We start from the raw sequence: 26,703 nt of genomic DNA, 5'->3' as shown, positions 1-26,703 counted from the left end.
AAATAATTCACTAACCTTTTGAAAATCTTCATCAGATGACAGTAATAGGGCATGTTACACAGTACATTTGTTTTTTTCAATAATATGCAATTTATATCCATAAATCTCTGTTTACATTGACGCCATGTTCAAAAAATGCTACAAAATGTCCGGAGAAATTATAGATAACAGCAATACACATCATAAACTTTGACTAAATATACATGTTCTACATATAGTTAGAACGATACACTGCTTCTTATTGCAATCACTTTGTCACATTTCTTTTTAACGTTACAGAAATCGCTCACTATTCAATAATCTGAGACGGCGCTCAGACGTAAGCAATATTTCTCCGCTATGTTGGAGTCAACAGAAACACAAAATTACAACATAAATATTCCCTTACCTTTGATGGTCTTTGATCAGAATGTAGTGGAAGGAGTCATACTTACCCAAAACAGCGTTTGGTTTCAAGTCGTGTGTCTTTGTGTTAGCAAATGCGACAAGTTCCAGCTGAAATGCAGCCAAAATTACCTCTGGTCTCGAGGGGTTGCGCATCAAAACTTCAAAATTACATATTATGTGTCGACTAAACTGGTCAAACTAAGTGCAGAATCAAGCTTTAGGATGTTATTAACGTACAAAACAATTGGCGATTCGACCGGAGAAAAGCAACTCCTCTCAGACAATCTGGAACAAAGGAATGACTGTGTACAATTCGCGCCAGTACGCGCATCTATTTTCTCGCGACACCCAGTATTTAGCCTGCCAAAGGGTCAAAGCTCGCAGGATTTGCACAATTACACGCTCTACTGATAGAAGACATCTCACGGAAGACCTAGAAACTGATCCCAGATCCATAGCTGGTTGGGAAGGGTGGGGGCGATGACGTCAAATTTGGCCCAACTTTCCTGATGAGAAAAATAGTTTGGGAGATTGGCTGCCCTGTGAGTTCTGCTATACATACAGACATAATTCAAACGGTTTTAGAAGCTTTAGAGTGTTTTCTATTCAATAATTATTATTATATGCATATATTAGCAATTTTGGACAGATTTGTCTCCAGTTTACTATGGGCACGCAATTCATCCAAAGGGGGCAGTATTGTCCCGAGCCTTAACAGGTTTTAACTGACTTGCCTAGTAAAATAAAGGTAAAATAAAATAAAACTCTGATATATTCTGTCAACTGTGGAACCTTAAATAGACAGGTTTGTGCCTATCCAAATTGTGTCCAATTAATTGAATTTACCACAGGTGGACTCCAATCAAGTTGTTGAAACATCACAAGGATGATCAATGGAAACAATATGCATCTGAGTTCAATTTAGAGTCTCATTGCAAAGGGTCTGAAAATTTATGTAAATAAGGTATCTGTTTTTTTTATTTTTAATACATTTGCAAAAATGTCAAAACATCTTTCTTTGTTTTGTCGTTATGGAACATTGTGTGTAGATTGAGGATAACAATTAATTTAATACATTTTAGAATAGGACTGTAACGTAACAAAATGTGGAAAAAGTAAAGGGGTCTGAATACTTTCTGAATTCTCTGTACTTCTCATAAGCTTCATGTTTTTCCTCTCTCCCTGCTTGTCCATTCCACGTTTATGCTGATAGAGCCCCCTCTTGTGTTTCATACCTCATATGAACAGTTCAAAGTGCTAATGCAGTGCTACAGAAGGTGAGCCTCCCCAGTTCTTTTCTCACTTTGACTACCCTCAGTGGAACAGCTCTGTGAGTCAGAGCCGAAACTCTAAACAGAGCACCACGCCTCCATATGAAGTGTGACCGTAAAGAGACACATGTTATGGAGAGAGAAGGATATTGCACAATCATTCCTCATTCTAAAGATGGAAATGTCCTGAATCCAAAACATTATGTTTGTGGCAAATCCAGCACAACACACCACTGAGTGCCACACTTCATATTTTCAAGCATGGTAGTGGCTGCATCATGTTGTGGGTATGCATGGAAGTTTTTGGGGATAAAAAGAAATGGAATAGAGCTAAGCGTAGGCAACATCCTAAAGGAAAACCTGGTTCTCTGCTTTCCAACAAACAGTGGGAGACAAATTCACCTTTCAGCAGGACAATAACCAACTGGAGTTGCCTACCAAGATGACAGTGAATGTTCCTGAGTGGCCTAGATACAGTTTTGACTTAAATAGGCTTGAAAATCCTGTCGGCTACAGAAAAGGGCACATACTCTTTCTACCATATGCTATATCTGCTACATGATCTGTATGTTCGATTTTTTGGGGGGTTGACAGAATATTGGTGGAGCGCTACAGCGCTACACCCTGGAGAGGTACGCTGGGAATGGACAAGAAAAATATTTTGTACCCCTGCCTTTGACAAAGTGGGCATTGCTGACCAAAGGGCGACTTCAACGCTCACCAAAGAAGCACATATGCCAATGGTTGAGAGAAATTGTTTTTGGGCAGAATTATGTGAGATTTTGTGTTTTTGTTGGAGGTGCGTCTTGGTCAGTTTAGCTCAGAAAATTCCGCTCTCGTCAATCTGCCTCCATAGTCGAGCAGTGAATTTCAAACAAGGATTCACCCACAAACACCAATGACTCGCAAAGAAGGGCACCTATTGGTAGATTGTAAAAAAAAAACCCACAAACAATAGCAGACAATGAAAATACACATTTTTTGGAAAACAGCTACACCTGCTGAATTATTGCAGATATTACTGATATACTGTAGGCTTATGCAGACTCTAGTCTCAAGGCACTTTCCAAAATGTTGAATGTGATTCATAAAAAGTGTGATGCAACAGCAAGACATTTCTAATGCAACACATTTCTAACGTATTTTTTATGCAAAATAGCTCACACTATAGAAACCACCACATGGTTGAGGCAGATCGCTAATAGTGATTTATTTCTGTATTCCCATCAGCCCATTCATTGTAGCAGAAGTGCAATTCATCAATAAGCATATCCTGGATACATTTGTAACCCCAGTCACACAAAGGTCATGCTCACAATTGTGTTGGAGACAAGAATATTATTCAATAGAGGATCATAACTCTTTTCAAGGTCATGACTTTACCATGGAACTGCGAGGGTACGTCAGGAGATCAACACAAGAGCATATTCTCTCATGACCCCAAACTCACCTACTGTTTTGTATCCTCATGAGTTCAGTGGAAGATAATTATAGTGGTCAGCAGATAATTTTGGCCAATCTTACTTAACTGTCAAGAATCTTACACTTTAGTTACAATTAGAGATTGCACATATTGCACTCAACTCTTCAAATAGTTAGTGAGTGCATAATAGTGCAGAATGATGTGTGGATAGTGTGACGACCCTCCCACTCTGTCTGCCGTATTGTCTTTGTTCTTGTTTCCTTATTAGGATGCCGGTGGGCGGAGTTGGGGAGGGTCGTCAGCTACATGGGAAACACCTGGGCCAGGTGTGTCCCAGGATAAATAGACCTCTTCTACATTCATGGAGGAGACTCTCTCCATGCAGACACCATTGTAGATTGTATTGTGGTTCTTGGTGGCCTTTTGGTTGTTTGCATTGGCACCTTTCAACACCCTGCATTATCACATTCATGCATGCAAAACACTCACTTACACTACTGATTACTGATTACACACACCATTGTATATTTTCCTTAGTTGCTTTGGTTAATAAATATATATTTTGTTACTCCTTATCTCCACGTTGTCTCCCTTTGTTACGGGCTTTGAGCCGGTTCGTGACAATAGTACAATGCCAGCAGATGGCGGCAAGCTCCAGATATTATGAGAAGTCATCATTTCATTATCGGCTGATAGTGTAGCCTAAACTACTAGATATATTGCAATATGTATTGTATATATACATTATATATGTGCAAATAGCTGATATGTCTGCCTGTGAGAAAGCTTAAGGGAACTGACCTGTCTTCTTTGTTGCACTATACCCTTGCAGAGAGAGAGAGAGAAGCCTTGCAGTGTGTCTACAGCACCCAGTGTCACAGGCAGGCAAAGAAGATCATCAAGGAGCTCAACCACCTGAGCCACGGCCTATTCACCGCACTACCATCTAGAAGGCAGAGACGGTACGGGTGAATCAAAGCTGGGACAGAGAGACTGATAAACATCTTCCATCTCCAGGCCATCAGACTGTTAAACAGTCATCACTAGCCGGTCTTCGCCCAGTACCCTGCTCTAAACCTTAGACACTGTCACTATCTGGCAACCACCCGGTACTCTATCCTCAGAGTCTCTAACCTTAGAGACTGCCCTATGTATACAGTCACTGAACACTGGTCACTTGAATAATGTTAACGTACTGCTTTACCCACTTTATATGTATATATTGTATTGTAGTCATGGCTTATCATATATACAGTGCATTCCGAGAGTATTCAGACCCCTTGACTTCATCTACATTTTGTTGCGTTACAGCCTTATTCTAAAATGGATTGAATTAAATAACCTCATCAATCTACACACAATACCCCATAATGACAAAGTGAAAACAAGTTTATGAAATGTTTGCAAACGTATTCAAAATTAAAACACCTTATTTACATATGTATTCAGACCCTTTGCTATGAAACTCAAAATGGAGCTCAGGAGCATCCTGTTTCCATTTAACATCCTTGAGATATTTCTACAACTTGATTGGAGTCCACCTGTGGTAAATATAATTGATTGAACATGATTTGGAAAGGCACACACCTGTCTATAGAAGGTTCCACAGTTTACAGTGCATGTCAGAGCAAAAACCAAGCCATGAGATCGAAGGAATTGCCCGTAGAGCTCCGAGACAGGATTGTGTCGAGGCACAGATCTGGAGAAAGGACCAAAACATGTCTGCATCATAGAAGGTCCCCAAGAACACACTGTGGCGTCCATCATTCGTACATGGAAGACGTTTGGAACCACCAAGTCGCTTCCTAGAGCTGGCTGCCTGGACAAACTGAACAATCGGGGGAGAAAGGCCTTGGTCAGGGAGGTGACCATGAACCCGATGGTCACTCTGACAGAGGTTCAGAGTTTGTCTGTGGAGATGGGAGAGCCTTCCAGAAGGACAACCATCTCTGGAGCACTCAACCAATCAGGCCTTTATGGTAGAGTGGCCAGACGGAAGCCACTCCTCAGTAAAAGGCAGATGACAGCCCACTTGGAGTTTTCCAACAGACACCTATAGGACTCTCAGACCATGAGAAACAAGATTCCTTGGCCTGATGAAACCAAGATTGAAATCTTTAGCCTGAATGCCAAGCGTCACATCTGGAGTAGACCTGGCACCATCCTTGTGGGGAAGCATGGTGGGCTGTTTTTCGGTGGCTTGGACTGGGAGACTATTCAGAATCGAGGGAAAGATGAACGGAGCAAAGTATACAGAGATCCTTGATGAAAACCCGCTCCAGAGCGATCGGGACTTCGGGCTTTGGGACAAGTCTTTGAATGCCCTTGAGTGGCCCAGCCAGAGCCTGGACTTCAACCCAATCAAACATCTCTGGAGAGACCTGAAATAGCTTTGAGCGACACTCCCCATCCAACCTGACAGAGCTTGAGAGGATCTTCATAGAATAATGGGAGAATCTCCCCAAATACAGGTGTACCAAGTGTGTAGCATCATACCCAAGAAGACTCGAGGCTGTTATCGCTGGCAAAGGTGCTTTAACAAAGTACTGAGTAAAAGGTCAGAATACTTATGTAAATGTGATATTTTACAAAAATGTCTAAAAACCTTATTGTGTGTAGATTGATGAGGGGGAAAACTATTTAATTGATTGTACAATAAGACTGTAACATAACAAAATATGAAAAAAATGAAGGGGTCTGAATACTTTCTGAATGTACTGTAAATACTGCTGTACATACCTTTTCTATTCACATACTGTCCATACTGTCTATACACACTATTCTCATACATAAATATTTATACTCAGGACTCTGGTCAGGACTCAGGAAGCTAATTTACTGCAATTCTATCCATTTTGTAATGGGGTTTTGTAAAATACTGTGTATTTATATACTGGACATAGCTCACATATCTACTGCTGTTCATATCATTCATTCTTCTCATCTGGTGTAGGCTATATACATACAGTTAAAGTCTGAAGTTTACATACACCTTAGCCGGATACATTTATACTCAGTTTTTAACAATTCCTGACATGTAACCCTAGTAAAAAATTCCCTGTCTTAGGATCACCACTTTATTTTAAGAATGTGAAATGTCAGAATTAATAGTAGAGAGAATTATTTCTTTCAGCTTTTATTCCTTTCATCACATTCCCAGTGGGTCAGAAGTTTACATACACTCAATTAGTATTCGGTAGCATTGCCTTTAAATTGTTTAACTTGGGACAAATGTTTCGAGTAGCCTTCCACAAGCTTCCCACAATAAGTTGGTTGAATTTTGGCCCATTCCTCCTGACAGAGCTGGTGTAACTGAGTCAGATTTGTAGGCCTCCTTGCTCGCACACGCTTTTTCAGTTCTGCCCACACATTTTCTATGGGATTGAGGTCAGGGCTTGTGATGGCCACTCCAATACCTTGACTTTGTTGTCCTTAAGCCCTTTTGCCACAACTTTGGAAGTATGCTTGAGAACATTGTCCATTTGGAAGACCCATTTACGACCAAACTTTAACTTCCTGATTGACGTCTTGAGATGTTGCTTCAATATATCCAAAAAATTTCCCTCCCTCATGATGACATCTATTTTGAAGTGCACCAGTCCCGCCTGCAGCAAAGCACCCCCACAACATGATGCTGCCACCCCCGTGCTTCACGGTTTTCATGGTGTTCTTTGGCTTGCAAGCCTCTCCTTTTTCCTCCAAACATAATGATGGTTATTATGGCCAAAAAGTTATACTTTTGTTTCATCAGACCAGAGGAAATTTCTCCAAAAAGTATGATCTTTGTCCCCATGTGCAGTTGCAAACCGTAGTCTGGCTTTTTTATGGCGGTTTTGGAGCATTGGCTGCTTCCTTGTGTAACCGATGTGAAATGGTTAGCTAGTTAGCGGGGTGCGCGCTAATAGCATTTCAATCCGTGACGTCACTCGCTCTGAGACATAGTTTTTCCCCTTGCTCTGCAAGGGCCGCTGCTTTTGTGGAGCTATGGGTAATGATGCTTCGTGGGAGGCAGTTGTTGATGTGTGCAGAGGGTCCCTGGTTCGAGCCCAGGTAGGGGCGAGGAGAGGGACGGAAGCTATACTGTTACACATAGCCTTTCAGGTTATGTCGATATAGGACTCGTTTTACTGTGGATATAGATACTTTTGTACTGGTTTCCTCCAGCATCTTCACGCGGTCCTTTTCTGTTGTTCTGGGATTGATTTGCACTTTTCGCACCAAAGTATGTTCATCTCTATGAGACAGAATGCGTCTCCTTCCTGAGCGGTATGACAGCTGCGTGGTCCCATGGTGTTTATACTTGCATACTATTGTTTGTACAGATGAACGTGGTACCTTCAGGAATTTGGAAATTGCTATCAAGGATGAACCTACAATTTTTTTCTGAAGTCTTGGCTGATTTCTTTTGATTTTCCCATTATGTCAAGCAAAGAGTCAATGAGTTTGAAGGTAGGCCTTAAAATATATCCACAAGTACACCTCCAATTTACTCAATTGATGTCAATTATCAGAAGCTTCTATAGCCATGACATCATTTACTGAAATATTCCATGCTGTTTAAAGGCACAGCCAACTTAGTGTATGTAAACTTCTGACCCACTGGTATTGTGATACAGTGAATTATAAGTAAAATAATCTGTCTGTAAACAATTGTTGGAAAAATGACTTGTGTCATGTATAACGTTGATATCCTAACCGACTTGTCAAAACTATAGTTTATTAACAAGAAATGTGTGGAGTGGTTGAAAAATGAGTTTTAACGACTCCAACCTAAGTGTATGTAAACTTCCGACTTCAACTGTATATATTGCATTTGGATTGCTGTGCTATTTGGCTTGTTAATTGGATTTGTTGAACATATTGTAACGACCCTGGGTTTATAAGCGCGGAAATCGACTCTGCCGTTCGAGCATGCTTTTGCGGCACAGTCGATAGCACGCCGGACCTCGGGCTCGAAGGTCGAGGGTTCGAGAACTGCTCCCTGCTGTTTCATTACATTGGTGTTAGAAGTGGGATAGTTTGTGCCACAGTGTGTCGGGCGAGCGGGCCTGTCTGCTGTGAGCTGCAGACTGTCAACGTGGCTGAATGGGGGCAGCAGCAGGGACGGGACACAGACCTACAGACAGTGCTACAGTGGGTAGAGGCGCAGGTGAGAGCCACCATAGGAAGAGGTGACAGCGCTCTCACTCGCAACCAAAGGGTTGTGGTCAAAGTTTGAGAGTGCTACAGCGGGCATGCTATCACGTGCTACAGCGGGCATGGAAGAAGTCAGCTACGGGAGAGGAGAGGTGGCAGGTGGTGGTCCCAAAAGCAGTGCGGGAGGCTGTGCTCCAGAGTACTCATGGGGGGGTGGGGACTGGACACTTTGGGGTCAGAAAAACACTCCGCCGCTTCCGTCAGGGCTTTTACTGGGGGCAGCACAAGAGGGATGTGGAGGACTTTTGTCGCCGCTGTGACAACTGCACAGCAGGAAAGGGCCTCCCAGGCCGCTCTCATGCCCAGCTCCAACAGTTCCCAGTGGGGGCTCCCATGGAGAGGGTGGGAGTGGATGTAGTTGGGCCGTTCCCCACCACAGACAGTGGAAACTGCTAGGTGCTCATGGCCATTGACTATTTCACAAAATGGCCCGAGGCCTATGCTCTGCCTGACCAGGAGGCAGAGACCATCGTCGACGCCCTGACAGCGGGGATGTTCAGCAGGTTTGGAGCTGCAGAGTCCATCCACAGCGACCAAGGCAAAACTTTGAGTCCAGCTTTGAGTTCGCCACCATGTGTGAGAGGCTGGGTATGCACAAAACCCGCACTACTCCTCTCCATCCTCAAAGTGATGGCCTTGTGGAGCGCTTCAACAAAACGCTTGGACAGCAGCTGGCCATCGTGACTGGGACAAGCACCTGCTTATGGTCCTCATGGCATTCCGCTCCGCTGAACAAGACTCCACCTCCTGCACTCCTGCCCTCCTCATGCTGGGGAGAGAGATTCGCACCCCTGCAGAGATGGCGTTTGGTCGGCCCCTGGATAGCCCTCATGTTCCCCCGGGGCCGGAGTATGCCCGCCCGGAGACTCCAGGACTGCCTGGAGGCAGCCCACACCTTCGCCAGAGAGCAGCTGGTGAATGCAGGTGTGAGGCAGAAGAGGAACTATGACGTGCACACCCGGGGAAGGCACTTTGTTGCTGGGGAGCTTGTCTGGGTCTACAGCCCCCTAAGAAAAAAAGGCAGATGCCCCAAGTTGGACAGTCACTGGGTGGGACCCTGCAGTGTCATGGAGAGGTTAGGGGAGGTTGTTTACCAGGTGCAGCTTCCTCCCAGGGGGAGAAAGGTGACACTGCACCTGGACAGGTTAACCCCATACAGTGGGGCCTCTTCTCCCCAAACCCCAGGAACCCCCACAATTCCCCTCTCTGGCAATGACATTCTCCTCACCCACCCCCAGGTGCCGCAGACAAGGCTCCAGACAGCCCACTCCCCCTGTCTCCCCACCTGTGTCACCGTGTGGTTCCTCAGAGCCACGGACTGTATTACCCGTTCCTGCTTCCTTGTCCCCCATAACCCTGCCTTCATCCCCTGGTTCCCAGAGGGGCACTCTGCGACCATCACGGCCACTCAGGTAAATTAGACCTCTGGGTCGCTTCAGAGACTTTGTTTGTTCCCTTTGGGACAAGGGACTTTGTGGTGGGGGGGGCTGTGTAGCGACCCGCACAGACAGCTGTGTGTTATGTGTTAGGCTCGTAGGTGGTTGTGTTGTACTTACCAGTACCCAGTGTTCGCAGGGTCCGACATGCCAATCAACCTGCTATCTGCCAATCACGGGAATGCCTGGAATGGTCTGATGCCGGGCATCCTGGCGGTTGGCGGAGTGGCGTGGAGGGAGGTTGGGCAGGGGGATGGAGCATTGGAAGTTAAGACCAGGTTTAGCCTTTGTTCTCTCTCTTACGTCTGGGCTTCACAAGAGGTCATGATTGGCTTGTGGGTTATCTTTCATTTATTTGGTGTGGGCTACGGCCAAACAGTAGCCTGTGTAAAGTTGGTTTAATAATCTGTCAATTCGTAAACTCAAACCTCTGTCTGGACAATTGTTCCTTTATGATCTAGTCAGGTCATTACAATATCTTGATTTCAGTGTTATTTTTTAAAATTATTTTTCTACTTGTTTGACATTTTACAACATTGTTAGGCGCTAGTAACATAACCATTACGCTGCACCCGCTATAACATCTGCTTAACCGTGAAAATGACAAATAAACTATTTGATGTATCAGTGTCATTTATTGACCATATTAATTCGTGATGTGTCCATCTTTAAGTGTTTTTTGGATTTCCATGAAGTTGAATTGTTGAGTTTGCATAGCTAAGTGCTAGCTAAAGTTGATTTGTTGAGTTTGCATAGCTATGTTGCTAACTACGTGATAGCATTAAGAACATGTAGCTGGATAAACAAATAACGTTATATTATTACCCAATCAAATATCAATTAAAGTCCTAACGCGTAACCTTTTGGTAACACGAAAACAAAAACATAGGAGAAAATTGGGCGTGGCCTGCTGCCCTTACAGGAAGTGGAGTAAAAAGTCTCCAAAGAGTTTTCGAAACTCAATCAAGATATATATTTTTGCCAACAGGCAGTGCAGCGCTAAACAAAGCCGCGGTGAGTTGTTGATAATTGGAAAGTTGATAGGTCGCAACGAATAAAATAAAAATAAAAACGTGTTTTTTTAACGTAGCTACTTTATCTATATTGAAAATGTGAAGTTTGCCGAATGTTTTGCTTTTGAGCAAGATAGCTAGCTAGTTAAACGAACACTGTCTTAATCGCTACGCTTATTTTCCGGATAGCAACTAAGTACTAGCCATAGTGAAATTAGCTGTGTTTCCATCTGTATCATAGCTAGCTGGTTATCACTAGATACTATCTAGCCACCGTATACATGAATTGTGTTGACCAGCTAACGTTAGCCAGGTAACGAATTCGTTAGAAAGCTGTCTAACGTTAGCTAGCTACAGTAGCGTTAACTCTGCTAGCAACTATTGTTATCTAGCTGTTGGTGTTCTGACAGTTTGCAGCAAATCGAATGATGGTTAGCTAGCTAGCTGTTAACTAGTTAACTGGCCAAACTGCCGTTAGTTAGCTAGCTGGATTTTTCTGGCCAACAACCGTTGTAGCTACTATTTCAGTCTTTGATTCAGTGATGAGCTAGCTAACGTTAGCTAGTGAGCGAACTGTGTTGCTAGCTAAGTGATAGCCTTATGAATATGTAGCTGGATAAACAAATTACGTTAGATAATTATCTAGCTAGTAGGTCAACCTTTATTAACATCTTGTTCCATCTGTGTGCTAACTGTCATTGTCTCGCTCCTGTCTCTCAACACAGGGGGAAATATGCACTACTATCGTTATGAAAATGCAGAAGTCAGCTTCTGTTACAAGTACCTCATGTTCAGCTACAACATCATATTTTGGGTAAGTAGCAAAAGCAGTAGGTAACCCTGTAGACAATGAGTAATGCAGACATGCTGTGGCACCCAGTTGTCTCATTTTGTGCTATGCTATGAATGTAGTTATGCATAATCTGTATAGTTGGCCTGAGTTTGCCTGGCGGACTAAACTTCACTCGATGGTGAAGGAAGTTTATGATGAACTTTACCAAGAGAGTGGAGCAGAAACCAGACTTTGTGGAATCTAGCGCAGACTACATCGATTTGCCCAATACTTAAAAAAAGGTACATCCTGAAATGCCTACATTGTACCAATGTTTGACCTCTAGTTGCGTGCCTTTCTTTTATTGATAAAATTCATACCTTTTCAATAAACAAACAAATACAGCCACCAACTTTGCTCGTTTCTGTTTCTCGAAGATGGCAACTTCCATCAATTGAATCTCTGACATTTGTAAATTAAATCTATGCTATTAAACAGGGGTTGCCAACCATTTCTAGCATGAGAGCTACTTATAATAAATTAAACATGTTGTGAGCTACTCATTTGTCTCATCTCACCTGCTATTCTTCCCTGGGTCCTTAGTGTACAAGAGAAAGTAGTACACTACTTGTTTTGTTTTTTTACTCTGAAATGTACACTTGTTCATAGATAAAAAACATATTGTTTATGTGAAGACCATTTTTTTTATGGGGGAGTGTGGTGATAGGAAGAAAATGAACAAATATTTAAATAAAAATGTAATTCCCCTTATATTGCACCTGACCCTTTACTTGCACATCTAGCGAGGTGAGGAATGTGGCATCTAATGTGCTGGTCTAGCCATGGTTCCGTACTGCTGCTGCTCATTTCATGTCAAAGTAAGCAAATAATAGATTCAAATGTCATAATTAAGCAATACGGCCCGATGGGATGTGTGTATGTATGTATGTATGTATGTATGCATGTATGTATGTGTGTGTGTGTGTGTGTGTGTATGTATATATATGTGTACATACACACATACACACCACGGCTAAGGGCTGTTCTTAAGCACGACACAACCCCCAAGGTGCCTTATTCTATTATAAACTGGTTACCAGCATAGTTAGAGCAATAAAATGACATATTTTGTCAATACCCATGGTATACGGTCTGATATACCACGGCTTTCAACCAATCATCATTCAGTGCTCGAACAACCCAGTTTATAATTACTCATAATATACTTCTGCCATGTACACCTACTTTGCAGTTAACATTTAATTGAGATGGTTTTGGAGAAGTATTTCTGTCAACCCACAAGACCGTTAACACGTCAACTGGCTAAACACAGTGATTGTCTGAGTGGTGCACACGTTTGTCTGACGGGCAATGTTTCTGGAAATTAATTGGGAGATATTGTTAGGTTTAGCTTTTTAAGCCAATAGTTGCTAACCAGGGTTGGGATAATTAAGCAATAAGGCCTGAGGAGGTGTGGTATGTTGGCCATATACCACACACCCCCAAGGTGCCTTATTGCTATTATAAGCTGGTTACCAATGGGGCGCAGGGTAGCCTCGTGGTTAAAGCGTTGGACTAGTAACTGGAAGGTTGCAAGTTCAAATCCCCGAGCTGACAAGGTACAAATCTGTCGTTCTGCCCCTGAACAGGCAGTTAACCCACTGTTCCTACGCCATCATTGAAAATAAGAATTTGTTCTTAAATTACTTGCCTAGTTAAATAAAGGTAAAATATTAGAGCAGTAAAAATACATGTTTGGTCATACCTATAATATAGCACATCTGTCAGCCAGTCAGCATTCAGGGTTTGAACCACCCAGTTTATAATATTGCGTTGATTAGACAGTAGCGGGGAGCTTACAGTATCTGATACTTGTTAGATTGCAGTGGAACACTTGAAAATGTAATGTACTTTCAGAATTGTTTGCTGAGCTACTCATAGGTGGGCTGCAAGCTCCTGGTAGCTCGCGATCGACCTGTTGTTGACCCCTGCTATAAAATTATTGTAATATGTCAAATAAAGGTGTATTTTTATGATTTCTCTCGTTTTTTCTCATTTTCTCTTGACCGAAAATGTTGCAAGTCAATAAAGTAATGTGCCAAATTTTGGGTTAACTGGCACCTGTAATGATCTGCGAGATTTGATTGGTCGGCACAACATCTGTAGATTCTGTGATTTGATTGGACAATGAGTATTTGGAGCGCTGGGCTTACATCATTGGATAATCAATTGACACTTGCACATTCACGCTAAATTGCCATCTTTGAGAAACAGACATGAGCAAAACGTCAGTGGTTATATTTTTATTAACATTTTTTGAAAAAGTATGGTTTTCCGCAAACAAGGCCCGCAACTACAGAGGACAAACAGGTACAAGGTAGGCTTTTCATGATAAAACATTTTTTTGAAGTATTGCCCGTGAGTGAATTGATATTGTCTGACCTAGATTCCAAAAAGCCTGGTCTCTGCTCCACTCTGGTGAAGTAAATCATAAACTTCCTTCACCTTGGAGTTTAGTTTGCTAGAGTCAGCCATGAGCAGTAAATCAGATACTCAAGAATACTGCAACTTTAAAGCCAGGCGTACACTGCATATTTTTGAGATTGGAGACAAAATCACCCTGTTGTTGCCTACGTGGGGTGCGTGGCTGTCACCAACGCAATCTGAGGGCTATCCATCCCGTCTTTGGGCCATCCCAGGTGTTCCCATATTTTCAAACACATTTTATCAGCACAAATCTGCGGTGCTCTTGTAGTGAGATGTGCAACGGCATGTTTTGAGAACGCTGATCAGCAACAAGAGCTTGCCAGAGAAAAAGCCAGTGAGATGATGATGATGTATCGCAACACCCAGAATGTGTCCACTGTCGAGCCAGAGCGAATACTACTAGTATGTGTTTGTACATGTTTTTAACCTAAGCCAGTGTTAAACCACTACAGCTCTGAAGTTCACAAGCAATTTTACTCAATTCAAAATGTGTAGGCTAGGTGATTCAGCTCTGTATGGCAAGTGTGAATTTCTGATTGAATGTGTTTGTGGCTGCTTTTAGCCACCGCTTGTTCCAGCTACGTTTACAATCTAATCACTCGTTGTTTTCAGGAGACAGCGTGGTATGGAGAATCCTCACGACCAAGTGAAGAATCTTGTAGTGTGTGACCCCCAGTCTGTGCCACATCGTTTAGTGTACGCACCACTACTTTGGCAAGACAACAAAAAAATAATATGTTTGTTTAATGTGAGGCTCAGCGATGTTAGGATTTTGAAAGTCGTGTAGTTTACGCCCGGCATGAGATGGAGCATATAGCAGTCCCTCCAGGATTCTGTAATCACAACATATTTAGCAAAATTCAACAATTTCCTGCATATTATGCAAGGGCTTGCAGATTTGACCAATCACTGCACTATTTCTGTCAGTCAAATCATCACAGTATTATTGCATACAACTGACCCATCACCGTGGTACAAAATTGGGCTCAATTTCAACCAATCACTGCACATTTTTGCCTGCAAATATCCCAAATTCCAGCAAAATCCTGGAGGGAGTAATATGGTGTTCTTTTAAGGCAAGAATGTCTGGGAAGCCCATGTAGAGAACACATTGATTTACTAAAACCATTTTTCACCTATGAGGGCAGATGGCAGCCCCTGCTGGCTGACCTGGTGCCCCCTGCCACAATCTTTCCACACAGAGCACATTTTCAATAGCCATTCCCTCTAACATCCTCCACTGGTAACAGCCTCTTTCTGTTTATTTCTAAATTAAAGAAGGGTGTGAGCTTTTCTTTCGTTGCTTTAGCCTACATCTCTAATGTCCTTCCAACATCCAGAGTTGAGAAATAAACCTTCAGAGCCCCTACTTCCTGTTTTAGCTAGTGAACAGGAGACTCACTAAGATATTTGCTAGCTTCCTCTCTTTGTTTGTGTCAACAGGGAATGTAGAAACGCTTCTGTTTTGGATTTTGGCTAAGCTCGTTAATTCATCTCTTGATAGGGCAGCTGTATTCTGAGTTCAAAGATGCGCAATAACCACTTATGACCCATCTCTTCCTGTTTTTAAATTAAAGACATTGTCAGTGTTTTCGTTATTAGCAGGCTCCCTCTTTTATACCTAGTTATGCTTTAATATTATTTAGTGGCAGTGTTTTCCCTAATGCCTATGTGAAAATGTTAAAAATAAAAGTAAACAACTGAACACACCAAGTCAAAAATGTAAACACATCTGAAAAAAGTCGGTCTGCTTCCTTCCTCAGCTGGCTGGAGCAGCATTCATCGCCATTGGGTTCTGGGCCTGGAGTGAGAAGGTGAGGGAGCAGCTTCTCCCATTGTCCTGTAAATGTTTCTCCACCGTACAGACAGCTTATCTCTATTCATTGACTATTTGTGTAATTGTGTTTGCCAGACCTTCAGCCCACAGACTTGTCACTTGTCATCACTGCCATCACATCTTTTAAAACATTCACAACCATCAAATTCACAGTTAATTTCCCCTATTGTTACACACAGCTTGAAGCTGATAACACATTTTAATCGTCTGTTCTGTAGGGTTGAACCGCTACATTAGAGGTTATTCAAATGCGTATTGGAGATATTGTTACAGGATAACACACCAGCTTTTAATCAGATATGCCATGTAATTTATTCAATATATGAAATAATTTAATTCTTTATAATGTGGCATTCATCATTCTTGGAATGACTTTTTACTTGTGTGTTGATGCTTTGCTTGAAATGGTATCAGCTTCTCATCAATGTCTGAAAGGTCATACAGTATTTTATGTAATTCCTGTGTCGCCATGTGCCAATACCCTGGGGATCTGTTAGCTCAACGGTTAACTCAACTGTTCTCACTCCTGTAGGGAGTACTGTTGGACCTGACACAGGTGACACGGCTGCATGGCTTTGACCCCGTGTGGCTGGTGTTGCTGGTGGGAGGGATCACCTTCATCCTGGGCTTTGCAGGATGTGTAGGAGCACTCAGGGAGAACATATGCCTCCTCAAGTTTGTGAGTACAGCACCACCACAATAATCTTTCTATTTCTCTTGCTCGATCTCTCTCTTGGGGGTCTCATAGCATACTAATAGAATGCTGGTACACATTTTAGCTTCTCTTACAAGTGGTGGCTGTGATGGTCAGCCAAATGACTGAGGTAACTGTAATAACCGTTTGAGTAGAAAAACGTAATCATTCTCCTCTTGACTGCATGTGCTGTCATAGAAATATCATGAATAGAAGGGGCATACCCATTCAAGCGTGATGGTATATGGGGTGGACTGGTGGCCATTGCGAGTTTACCCATAGTAGCAAGGCAGGAAGTATACCCATCAATATGTGTTGTGGTTTGTTGATTTCAACTCAAGTGACTTTGCAAAAAATGTATTCCATTGTATGAGCTTTATAAATTAACATCATACATTCTACTTTACCATGGAAGTTATTGCATGAATATACCAGGCAACAATGTTTGAGTTCATGAAATTACCGGTCAAATTGCCAGGGTTAGAAGTTCCAAGCACTTTTTATTCATTCTATTTTTCTGTGCTGCTGATGCAGGGAGGGGGGCATTACCTTGGCAACGCCTTGCTTGTTTCAGCAAGAAGCAACAAAGTTTCATGTTAAGAGTCCATGTTACCACAGAAACTGGCTCAAACTGACTCTTCAGTCAGCTGTTCGTTTCAGAAAAACATTTATATAATAATAAGAAGAGACTTGCTTGGGCCAAGAAACACGAGCAGTGGACATTAGACTGGTGGAAATTTTGTCTAGAGTCCAAATTTGAGATTTTTGGTTCCATCTACAGTGATGATATGTGTATTTCCCACGCAATGCATATTTTAGATTTTTCAAAGTAGCCACCCTTTGCCTTGATGACAGCTTTGCACACTCTTGGCATTCTCTCAACCAGCTTCATGAGGAATGCTTTTCCAACAGTCTTGAAGGAGTTCCCACATATGCTGAGTGAGCACTTGTTGGCTGCTTTTCCTTCACTCTGCGGTCCAACTCATCCCAAACCATCTCAATTGGGTTGAGGTCGGGTGATTGTGGAGGCCAGGTCATCTAATGCAGCACTCCATAACTCTCGTTTCTCTGCAGAATGCTGTGGTAGCCATACTGGTTAAGTGTGTGTAAGGGCTATTTGACATGCTGGTTAAGTGTGAACTCTGACGCATTTATTTGGGCTGCAATCTGAGGTGCAGTTAGCTCTAATGAACTTGTCCTCTGCAGCAGATGTAATTCTGGTTCTTCCTTTCCTGTGGTGGTCCTCATGAGAGCCATTTTTTTTTCATTCACCACATCCTTCATTGATTAGGGCATGCAATAGTTTTATTTTTAAGCTGTTTTTTTCTACCCATGCAGAGCACTACTGATGCTTCTCTTATCAGTCTCCCACCACGTATAGTTAACTTGTTTTTCTCTTCTAGTTCTCAGGGGTGATCGGATTAATCTTCTTCCTGGAACTGACTGCGGCCGTGCTGGCGTTCGTCTTCCAGGACAACGTCAGAGAGTGGATCAACGACTTCTTCCTGGCCAACGTCAAGGCCTACAGAGAGGACATCGACCTGCAAAACCTGATTGACTCCCTGCAAAAGCTGGTGAGAGGCAGAGAGCGAGAGCTATGTAGAGTGTTGCTGTGGGGGGTGGGTAATGGGATATAGAGGCAGGGAGAATGTGAGACACGAAGTTACTTAATAACCTGCTGTCCCTCACATCGGTTCTGTCACATTGTTTCCTTCCTTTCCTCCTAACCCCTTCCTGAGATGATTTATACATCCTAGTGTTGGTGTATAATTGTGTGCTTGCTTTCACAAGCCTTGCTACGATGGCCCGTTGGTCTCTAGGGACCTGATGATACTTGAACCGCTGTCCTCTAAGTGGCTGTGTAATGTGTGCTCAGTCCTACACTGGCAGATGTATGGTATGGAAACACCTCAGGAGTTGTTCATTAGAACCATCTGACTCAAACTTCCCTCGTCTGTCCTAGAACCACTGCTGCGGAGCCAAGGAGCCTGATGACTGGAACCTGAACGTCTACTTCAACTGCACCAACAACAACCCCAGCAGAGAGAGGTGCGGAGTGCCCTTCTCCTGCTGCCTCAGTGACCCTGCAGTGAGTAATCTGCTTGCCCTTATCTCCATGTCGTTGCTCCTTCACAATCCATCTTTGAATAAGTTACTCTGTACTAGTTGTTATAACTGCCACTGGCATGCTCATTTTTAGGTATGCCTCTTGTTAGTCCTTGACTAATTTGAGATGTTTCTTTCTCTCTCTCTCTGCAGGACTCTGTTTTAAACACCCAGTGTGGCTATGATGTCCGTAAACATCTAAAGGTATGACCCTATCCAGTGCACACATCACATATACAGTTGAAGTTGGAAGTTTACATACCGTAGCCAAATACATTTAAACTCAGTTTTTCACAATTCCTGACATTTAGTCCTAGAAAAAGATCTCTGTTTTAGGTCAGTTAGGATCACCACTTTATTTTAAGAATGTGAAATGTCAGAGCAACAGTAGAGATTTATTTCAGCTTTTATTTCTTTCATCACATTCCCAGTGGGTGAGAAGTTTACATACTCAATTAGTATTTGGTAGTATTACCTTAAACAATTTAAACTTACGTCATACATTTCAGGTAGCCTTCCACAAGCTTCCCACAATAAGTTGGGTGAATTTTGGCCCATTCTTCCTGACCGCTGGTGTAACTGAGTCAGGTTTGTAGGCCTCCTTGCTCGCACATGCCTTTTCAGTTCTGCCCACAAACTTTCTATGTGATTGAGGTCAGGGCTTTGCGATGGCCACTCCAATACCTTGACTTTGTTGTCCTTAAGACATTTTGCCAGAACTTTGGAAGTATGCTTGGGTTCAATGACCATTTTGAAGACCCATTTGCGACCAAGCTTCAACTTCCTGACTGATGTCTTGAGATGTTGCTTCAATATATCCACATAATTGTCCTCCCTCATGATGCCATCTATTTTGTGAAGTGCACCAGTCCCTCCTGCAACAATGCACCCCCACAACATGATGCTGCCACCCCTGTGCTTCACGGTTGGGATGGTGTCCTTCAGCTTGCAAGCCTCCCCTTTTTCCTCCAAACATAATGATGGTCATTATGGCCAAACAGTTCTATTTTTGTTTCATCAGACCAGAGGACATTTCTCCAAAAACTATGGTCTTTGTCCCCATGTGCAGTTGCAAACCGTAGTCTGGCTTTTTTATGGTGGTTTTGGAGTAGTGGCTTACCTTACTGAGCGACCTTTCAGGTTATGTCGAAATAGGACTCGGTTAACTTTGGATATAGATACTTTTGTACCTGTTTCCTCCAGCATTTTCACAAGGTCCTTTGCTGCTGTTCTGGGATTGATTTGCACAGTGAGTTTGAAGGTAGGCTTTAAAATACATCCACAGGTAAACACACCTCCAATTGACTCAATTGATGTCAATTAGCCTCTCAGAAGCTTCTAAAGCCATGACATCGTTTTCCGGAATTTTCCAAGCTGTTTAAAGGCACAGTTAACTTAGTGTATGTAAACTTCTTGACCCCCTGGAATTGTGATATTGTGAAATAATCTGTCTGTTAACAATTGTTGGAAAAAGTACTTGTCATGCACAAAGTAGATGTCCTACCCGACTTGCCAAAACTATTGTTTGTTAACAATAATTTTTTGGAGTGGTTAAATGAGTTTTAATGACTCCAACCGAAGTGTATGTAAACTTCCGACTTCAACTGTATGTATACATATAATAATATATGCTATTTAGCAGACACTTTTATCCAAAGCGACTTTTGATAACCACACATAATCTGTAGGAATCGCTATTTGTATTTATGATAGTCTACTGCATGTCTTAACTGTATGTTTATATGGCCTATATATGCATCCAAGTCTATTGTTTGCAACAATCCACCTCTACTAGCTGTAGTAAGACTATTTTTTCTGAAAGGTAAACATTGTAAAGTAATAGATAAAATTTCAGTGCAGAAAGTTAATTCCATTTCTTCTTAAGGGTAGATAATACAGGCTTTAGTGTCAGGTCATTTAAGCTGTATCGACAGTGCCCTTTCTTCCCATTACCCAAATGGGAGAAACACAAATTTCGTATTATCACTGCTGAACGGAAGGTAGGCTCCCTCCTGTCCCTGTTAATCTCTTGTCACTACGAAGAACAGCAGGCTGAAAATAAATGATTCTTTATCTATGTTTTGGCCTAGTGTTCCAGTGGTCGCTCTCAAATCTGGGGCTTAAATTTGTTTTTCTGCAAATCCACCCTGTTTTACATCGGTTCTGGTCCCCTGGCTCAGAAGGAACTATTCATCTTCATTGTTATTCAAAGTTATGAGGCAAACTGATTTGTCTTCTTTGTTTATCAGGAAAAATGTCTTAGAAGGAGCAGATGCTTCTAGATAAATGGGAGTTTTTATGTTGAAATGGAAGAGCTGAGTTTCACTATTCATCATAGATGACTCATCAATTCTTCATATTTTTTTGTTGTCACATACACTGGATAGGTGCAGTGAAATATGTTTTACAGGGTCAGCCATAGTAGTATGACACCCCTGGGGCAAATTAGGGTTAAGTGCCTTGCTCCAGGGCACAAATATATGGTTTGCCTTGTTGGCTCGTGTATTCAAACCAGCTACCTTTCTGTTACTGCCGCCCATTAATTGCAGAAGAACTATCTATTTGCTAATTTTGACTTTTCCTCTGCCCCTTGTGATGGTCAATATTAATTTCACTGAGATATTGCCATAGGCTGTCATAGATAATAGCTACACAATAGCAAAATGCATCCTTTTGACTTTAAAAAAATATATATTCTAAGTCGGGAAACTTCTTGGCAACAAACACTTGGTGTCAAATCTTCTTCGGTATTTGAAAAAACAATCAGTTTGATCTATCCCTACAGGATACATTAAGTGCACCAAGACTTGTACTTAGTGTAAGGTGATTTGAGTAAGCCGGTATATACAAAGGTATGGGAGAGCATTCCATATAGCTCTCATTTCCTGTTGCAGGGGGACTGGATCAACTATATTTACATCAAGGGCTGCATCCCAGCCTTAGAGGAATGGCTTCCACGGAATCTCTACATAGTAGCTGGAGTATTCATCATTATATCTCTGCTTCAGGTAAATATATCTATATTGAAATGAGAGTATATGTTTATATGCTGATGGGATTCATATCTATTGTTGGCTAATGCTGTGAATTCTTCCGCCTTTTCAGATGATGGGCATCTTCTTGGCTCGGACACTGATTGTCGACATTGAGAAGGTCAAGTTTAACTACTAGTGAGGGGTGTGGTGGAATGCATAGGCCTACGGGGTACTGTACTGAGAGAGAAATTGTACCACCATCCATTCCGCCCTTTCTCTGATCTCCCTTTCTGAGGCCCGGCAAGAGATGAGAGAAGAGGACAAAAATACTTCTTCCTATGGCTCATTATCTTTGGACTGTTCTGTCAGTCTCTGGAGACGAATACCTCTGCAGAGCCTGCACAGTGGACATGAAGCTGCCTTATTCAACCAGACTCGTATGTGCCTTCTCTCACAGGATTGCAGTCAGACTTCAACAAACCACTTAAAAATAGCCTCTGGGTTTCCCTTTAAATATGTTTTTGGTACATTCTTGTATTGTTTTCCTAAGACACTCTGAACATCTTTCCCGGGAACAGTGTCTTAACCAATACACCCAGGTAGAATCCTGGGTGAATTCATCATACCTCAACAATGATCAAAAAACAACAATGAAGTCGTCGCAATTGTTTAAACGGTGTGCTCTCTGGCCTGCAGCTTTTCATGACTAGAATTGTAGAATATCAGACTGTGTGAGCAGTAAGAGTTGTCTACCACATCAGTGAAGATGTAATTGCTCCAATATGAGACTTTGCCCTAGAGCTCTTTCTGAATCAACACAATCTCAGCACCGCATTGTGTGATGGCTATTATCATCCACAAGCCGGCTCTCTCTCTCTGTCGAACCGTCTGGTTTCACAGCACCTCAGAACTTGACTCGACTGGACGTCTATGGCAGGAGCGGACGAAACAACCATTTTGTTTTAATTGGCTAATCTATCACCATCTAGCATAACCCATAGATCCTCCCCCTACATTGAGCACTTTAAAGCTCGAGCAGCACAGGTGATTTGAACAAGTGAGTTGAGAAATTCTGAAAGTACACTTCGAGAAATATTTTTTCAGATATAAACTTTAAATCCCAAACTCCGAAATCAATTGAGCTCAAAAATATGGCCATGTGATAGAACATTTATATTGATTTGCTATTTTTGCCATATTTCAGTCTCATCTAATACCGCTGTATCAGGCTCGCTGTCTCCCACCTCGATTTTATCCACACCCCTTTCAAATCCCACTTTGTTGCTCAGTGTTACTAGGCTCTATGCAACAGCAATTTGACCCTGGGGACGAAGTTAGGACAGGCTTTGAACTGAAACCACCATTGTCCCTTAGCTCTCAGCTAAACATTGGGAAAATTATGCTAGCTCTTAACCATTTGAATCAGTCTGCAGCTGTTCAAACCCACATGTGCACTGCTGAACCTCTGACTTGTCAGTCAAGCCATGTCTTTTCTATAAGTCATGTCTCAAAACTTGTCATACCAACTTGTCAGTCCACAACGTGCATCAAATGCTTCTGAGCAGAGTTTTGATCATTGAGATACATACTACTTTCCTTAAGGGAAAGTGAATTGTGGATGCAATGCGTATGTAGATTGTTGACATGTTTTATTTTGATCAGTGTTAGATGACCTGTAAGTGAAGTATTAGTTAGTTGTTAGGCCTCAGAGTAGCGGAGTTTAATTATTTTGCTGTTGTGTTGATGCGGCTGCTCGATTGAACTTTATGGAGATATATAATTACAACTGTACTTGATGCCCAACCCACCAGCGTCTCTCCTCAGTCCAGACTATATACCTCAAGGCACCCAGCAATCATCCAAGTGACCACTGGCCTAACATTATTCAAAGCGTTCTGAATGCATATTTGGCGGAGGTATTTTCCTCATGGTAGTTAAATGCCAGTCCCTCCATACATTGAGCTTGCTTTACTGCCATCCTGTCCAAAGATACTCTGCTGTCCTCGTACTAGAAAGAGGAGCTTTACAGAGGCATCTATGGCGGGTTATGGAATGTTGATTGAGGATATATTTTATGGGGTTTTATATCGCATGAATGCTAGAGTTGCGCTATATAAGTTACAAGATAAAAGACGCAAATGAAAGCAATGGAGTTGACGGTCATTCAGGCCTTCAACTGCAGATCTGCTGGTGAATGTCTGTCATGTAGTTTGACAATTTTCTTTGTGTTTTGTGTGTGTTACTGATTGTTTCCATGTAATCATATGAGTGTTTTTAACAAAAGGGATGTTCTGTTTTATGTAATGACATTTTGTAAATGTGAATTTAATTAATTCTGGATAGGTTTTTCTAAACAATAAAGTATGTTTGTCCATTTTGTTAAACTTTCCAGTGTTATTAATCATCACAGATGACAATATCATTTAGTCAAATTACCTTCCCCAGGCATACACTTACAAGGTGGTCGTTGGATATTCTGAACGGCTACTACATGCTTTAGTGCCTCCTTGGTCGAAGAATTTGACACTCTAAACAGTACTGATTTAGCTGTGTTTTAGAGCCCTCTTGTGTTAATTATGGGAAGTTAATAGAAACCCTGAACAGCCTTCATGGCTGACTGTTTTAAAATAACTAGGAATAGGTCTATTGCCACATTGAGACAGTCTTGCAACTTTGACTGCATTGTATTTTTTTCAGCCTGGCCACAGCCATAAGAAACAAACTTTATATATTCCTGAGCACCTCCAAGACATGATACATACTAAAGGTCTAGTTACTTTAGACCAGGGATGTGCAACGTTTATGGGGGTTGGGGCCACAAAAATCGTAAAACCACAGCAACAGCTCACAAGGGTGCGACCTTGTGAGCAAAACATTTTAGTGGCCCCTCTCATGACAGTGTAGAACGTTTTTTTTAAAGTAAATTTCCTGCAATTCTACACATTCCATTGGATGTAGAGAACGTTCAGCAGTTTTTAAAGCAAGTTTGCTGCAATTGTGAACATTTTGCCATAGGGCAGTGAGAAAAATGTGCAGTTTTACGGGAATTTTCCTGCAATTCCACACATCGGGTGGAGACAAATGTTTGCTGTTTTTAATATGATTTCTGATGATCAATGGTGGCCTCCCGGTTGGTAATTCAACTATGATTATTATACATTTAGATATCTGGCCACAAAACTAACTTACCAATTAAAATTGTAGCTGACATGGGCTAATTGAGTGACTGACATTACAGTAAAACCGCACCTTGTGTATTCCACTATTCTAACTTTCAACAGTAATTTGACACCCCGACTGAGTCCCCCCCAGAAAAACGAAAGTATAGAGGTTGGTCAGGGAGGATGGGTGGGAGTAATCTGCCACCGTCTAGCAATCCAAAGGTTGTGTGTTCAAGTCGCGTCGGGGACAACTAGCGTTTCAGCTAACCGATTTCACCTAACCTGCTACGTATATTCTCCTAGCCTTGTTGATTTAGATTTCCTAACCTTTTACATACATTATCTTAACCTTTGTCCTTAGTTCATCTATCCACAAACATAAACTCTCCCTATAATTCTCCTTTGTTGTTACGAGCAGCAAGCAACCTGATCTCAGAGAAAGTCTTATAATACTATATATCCTCCAAGATGTATGATAAGGTAGACAACATGACCAAAAGTATGTGACACCTGCTTGTCGAACATCTCATTCCAAAATCATGTGCATTAATATGGAGTTGTTCCCCCCCTTTGCTGCTATAACAGCCTCCACTCTTCTGGATGTTGAAACATTGCTCTGGGGACTTACTTCCATTCAGGCACGGAGCATTACTGAGGTTGGGCACCGATGTTGGGAAATTAGGCCTGGCTCGCAGTCAGCTTTCCAATTCTTCCCAACGGTGTTCGATGGGGTTGAGGTCAGGGCTCTGTCCAGGCCAGTCACGTTATTCCACACCGATCTCGACAAAACATTTCTGTATGGACCTTGTTTTGTACACTGGGATATTGTCATGCTGAAAAAGGAATGGGTCTTCCCCAAACTTTTGCCACAAATTTGGAAATAATTTCTAGAATGTCATTGTCTGCTGTAGCATTGCGAATTCCCTTCACTGGAACAAAAGGGCCTAGCCCAAACAATGAAAAACAGCCCCAGACTATTATTCATCCTCCACCAAACTTTACAGTCAGCACAATGCATTGGGGCAGGTAGCATTCTCCTGGCCTTTGCCAAACCCAGACTCATCCATCGGACTGACAGGTGGTGAAGCGTAATTCATCACTCCTGAGAACACATTTCTACTGCTGCAGAGTCCAACGGCGGCAAGCTTTACACCACTCCAACCGACGCTTGGCATTACGCATGGTGATCTTAGGCTTTTGTGCGGCTTCTCGGCCATGGAAAGACATTTCATGAAGCTCCCGACTAACAATTCCTGTGCTGACGTTGCTTCCAGAGGCAGTTTGGATTTCGGGAGTGAGTGTTGCAACCAAGGACAGACAATTTTTACACACATCAGCACTTGGCGGTCTTGTTTTGTGAGCTTCTGCGACCTACCACTTTGCGGCTGAGCCATTGTTGCTCCTAGACATTTCCACTTCACAATAACAGCACTTACAGTTGACCGGAGCAGCTCTAGCAGGGCATACATTTGACGAAATGACTTGTTGGAGAGGTGGCATCCTATGATGGTGCCATGTTGAAAGTCTTCAGTAAGGCCATTCTTTGGAGATTGCATGGCTGTGTGCTTGATTTTATACACCTGTCAGCAACGGGTGTGGCTGAAATAGCCAAATCCACTCATTCGAAGGGGTGTCCACATGCTTTTGTATATACAGTTCTCGTGACTTGAACTAAGCGTTAATCTGATGACTTATGTATCGAATCAACTAACTAGGTTTAATTGTTACTCAATTAAATTAATCATGATAACAATTAACTCATTAGGATTTGGGGCACCACGGAAGAAGTTGTTTAACAAGTTACCATCTCCCAAATTAAACTCAATGATATATAAGATATGTATTGATAACAGTAATTTATTACTATTATTACCTCATATCATTCTCATAATTCTGAACTTTGCATACTCCGTGCATCTGGACAAACCCCAGTTTTACTGATCAT

General features: G+C 42.1%; 1 protein-coding gene across 1 annotated transcript; it reads left to right on the top strand.

The window, feature by feature from the left end:
* Positions 1–10,635: 10,635 nt before the first annotated feature.
* On the top strand, positions 10,636–23,974 carry LOC135512268 (tetraspanin-14-like). Its single transcript, XM_064934113.1, has 9 exons — positions 10,636–10,727; positions 11,452–11,540; positions 15,749–15,799; positions 16,355–16,501; positions 17,920–18,090; positions 18,480–18,605; positions 18,776–18,826; positions 21,517–21,630; positions 21,728–23,974. Exons 2-9 carry the CDS (start codon positions 11,460–11,462, stop codon positions 21,791–21,793), a joined length of 807 nt encoding a protein of 268 aa, XP_064790185.1. The 5' UTR covers positions 10,636–10,727; positions 11,452–11,459; the 3' UTR covers positions 21,794–23,974.
* The last annotated feature ends 2,729 nt before the right edge of the window (positions 23,975–26,703 follow it).

This window comes from Oncorhynchus masou, chromosome 24, assembly GCF_036934945.1.
Source record: "Oncorhynchus masou masou isolate Uvic2021 chromosome 24, UVic_Omas_1.1, whole genome shotgun sequence".
Classification (NCBI taxonomy): Eukaryota; Metazoa; Chordata; class Actinopteri; order Salmoniformes; family Salmonidae; genus Oncorhynchus; species Oncorhynchus masou.
This window is presented reverse-complemented; position numbering and strand designations above follow the sequence as displayed.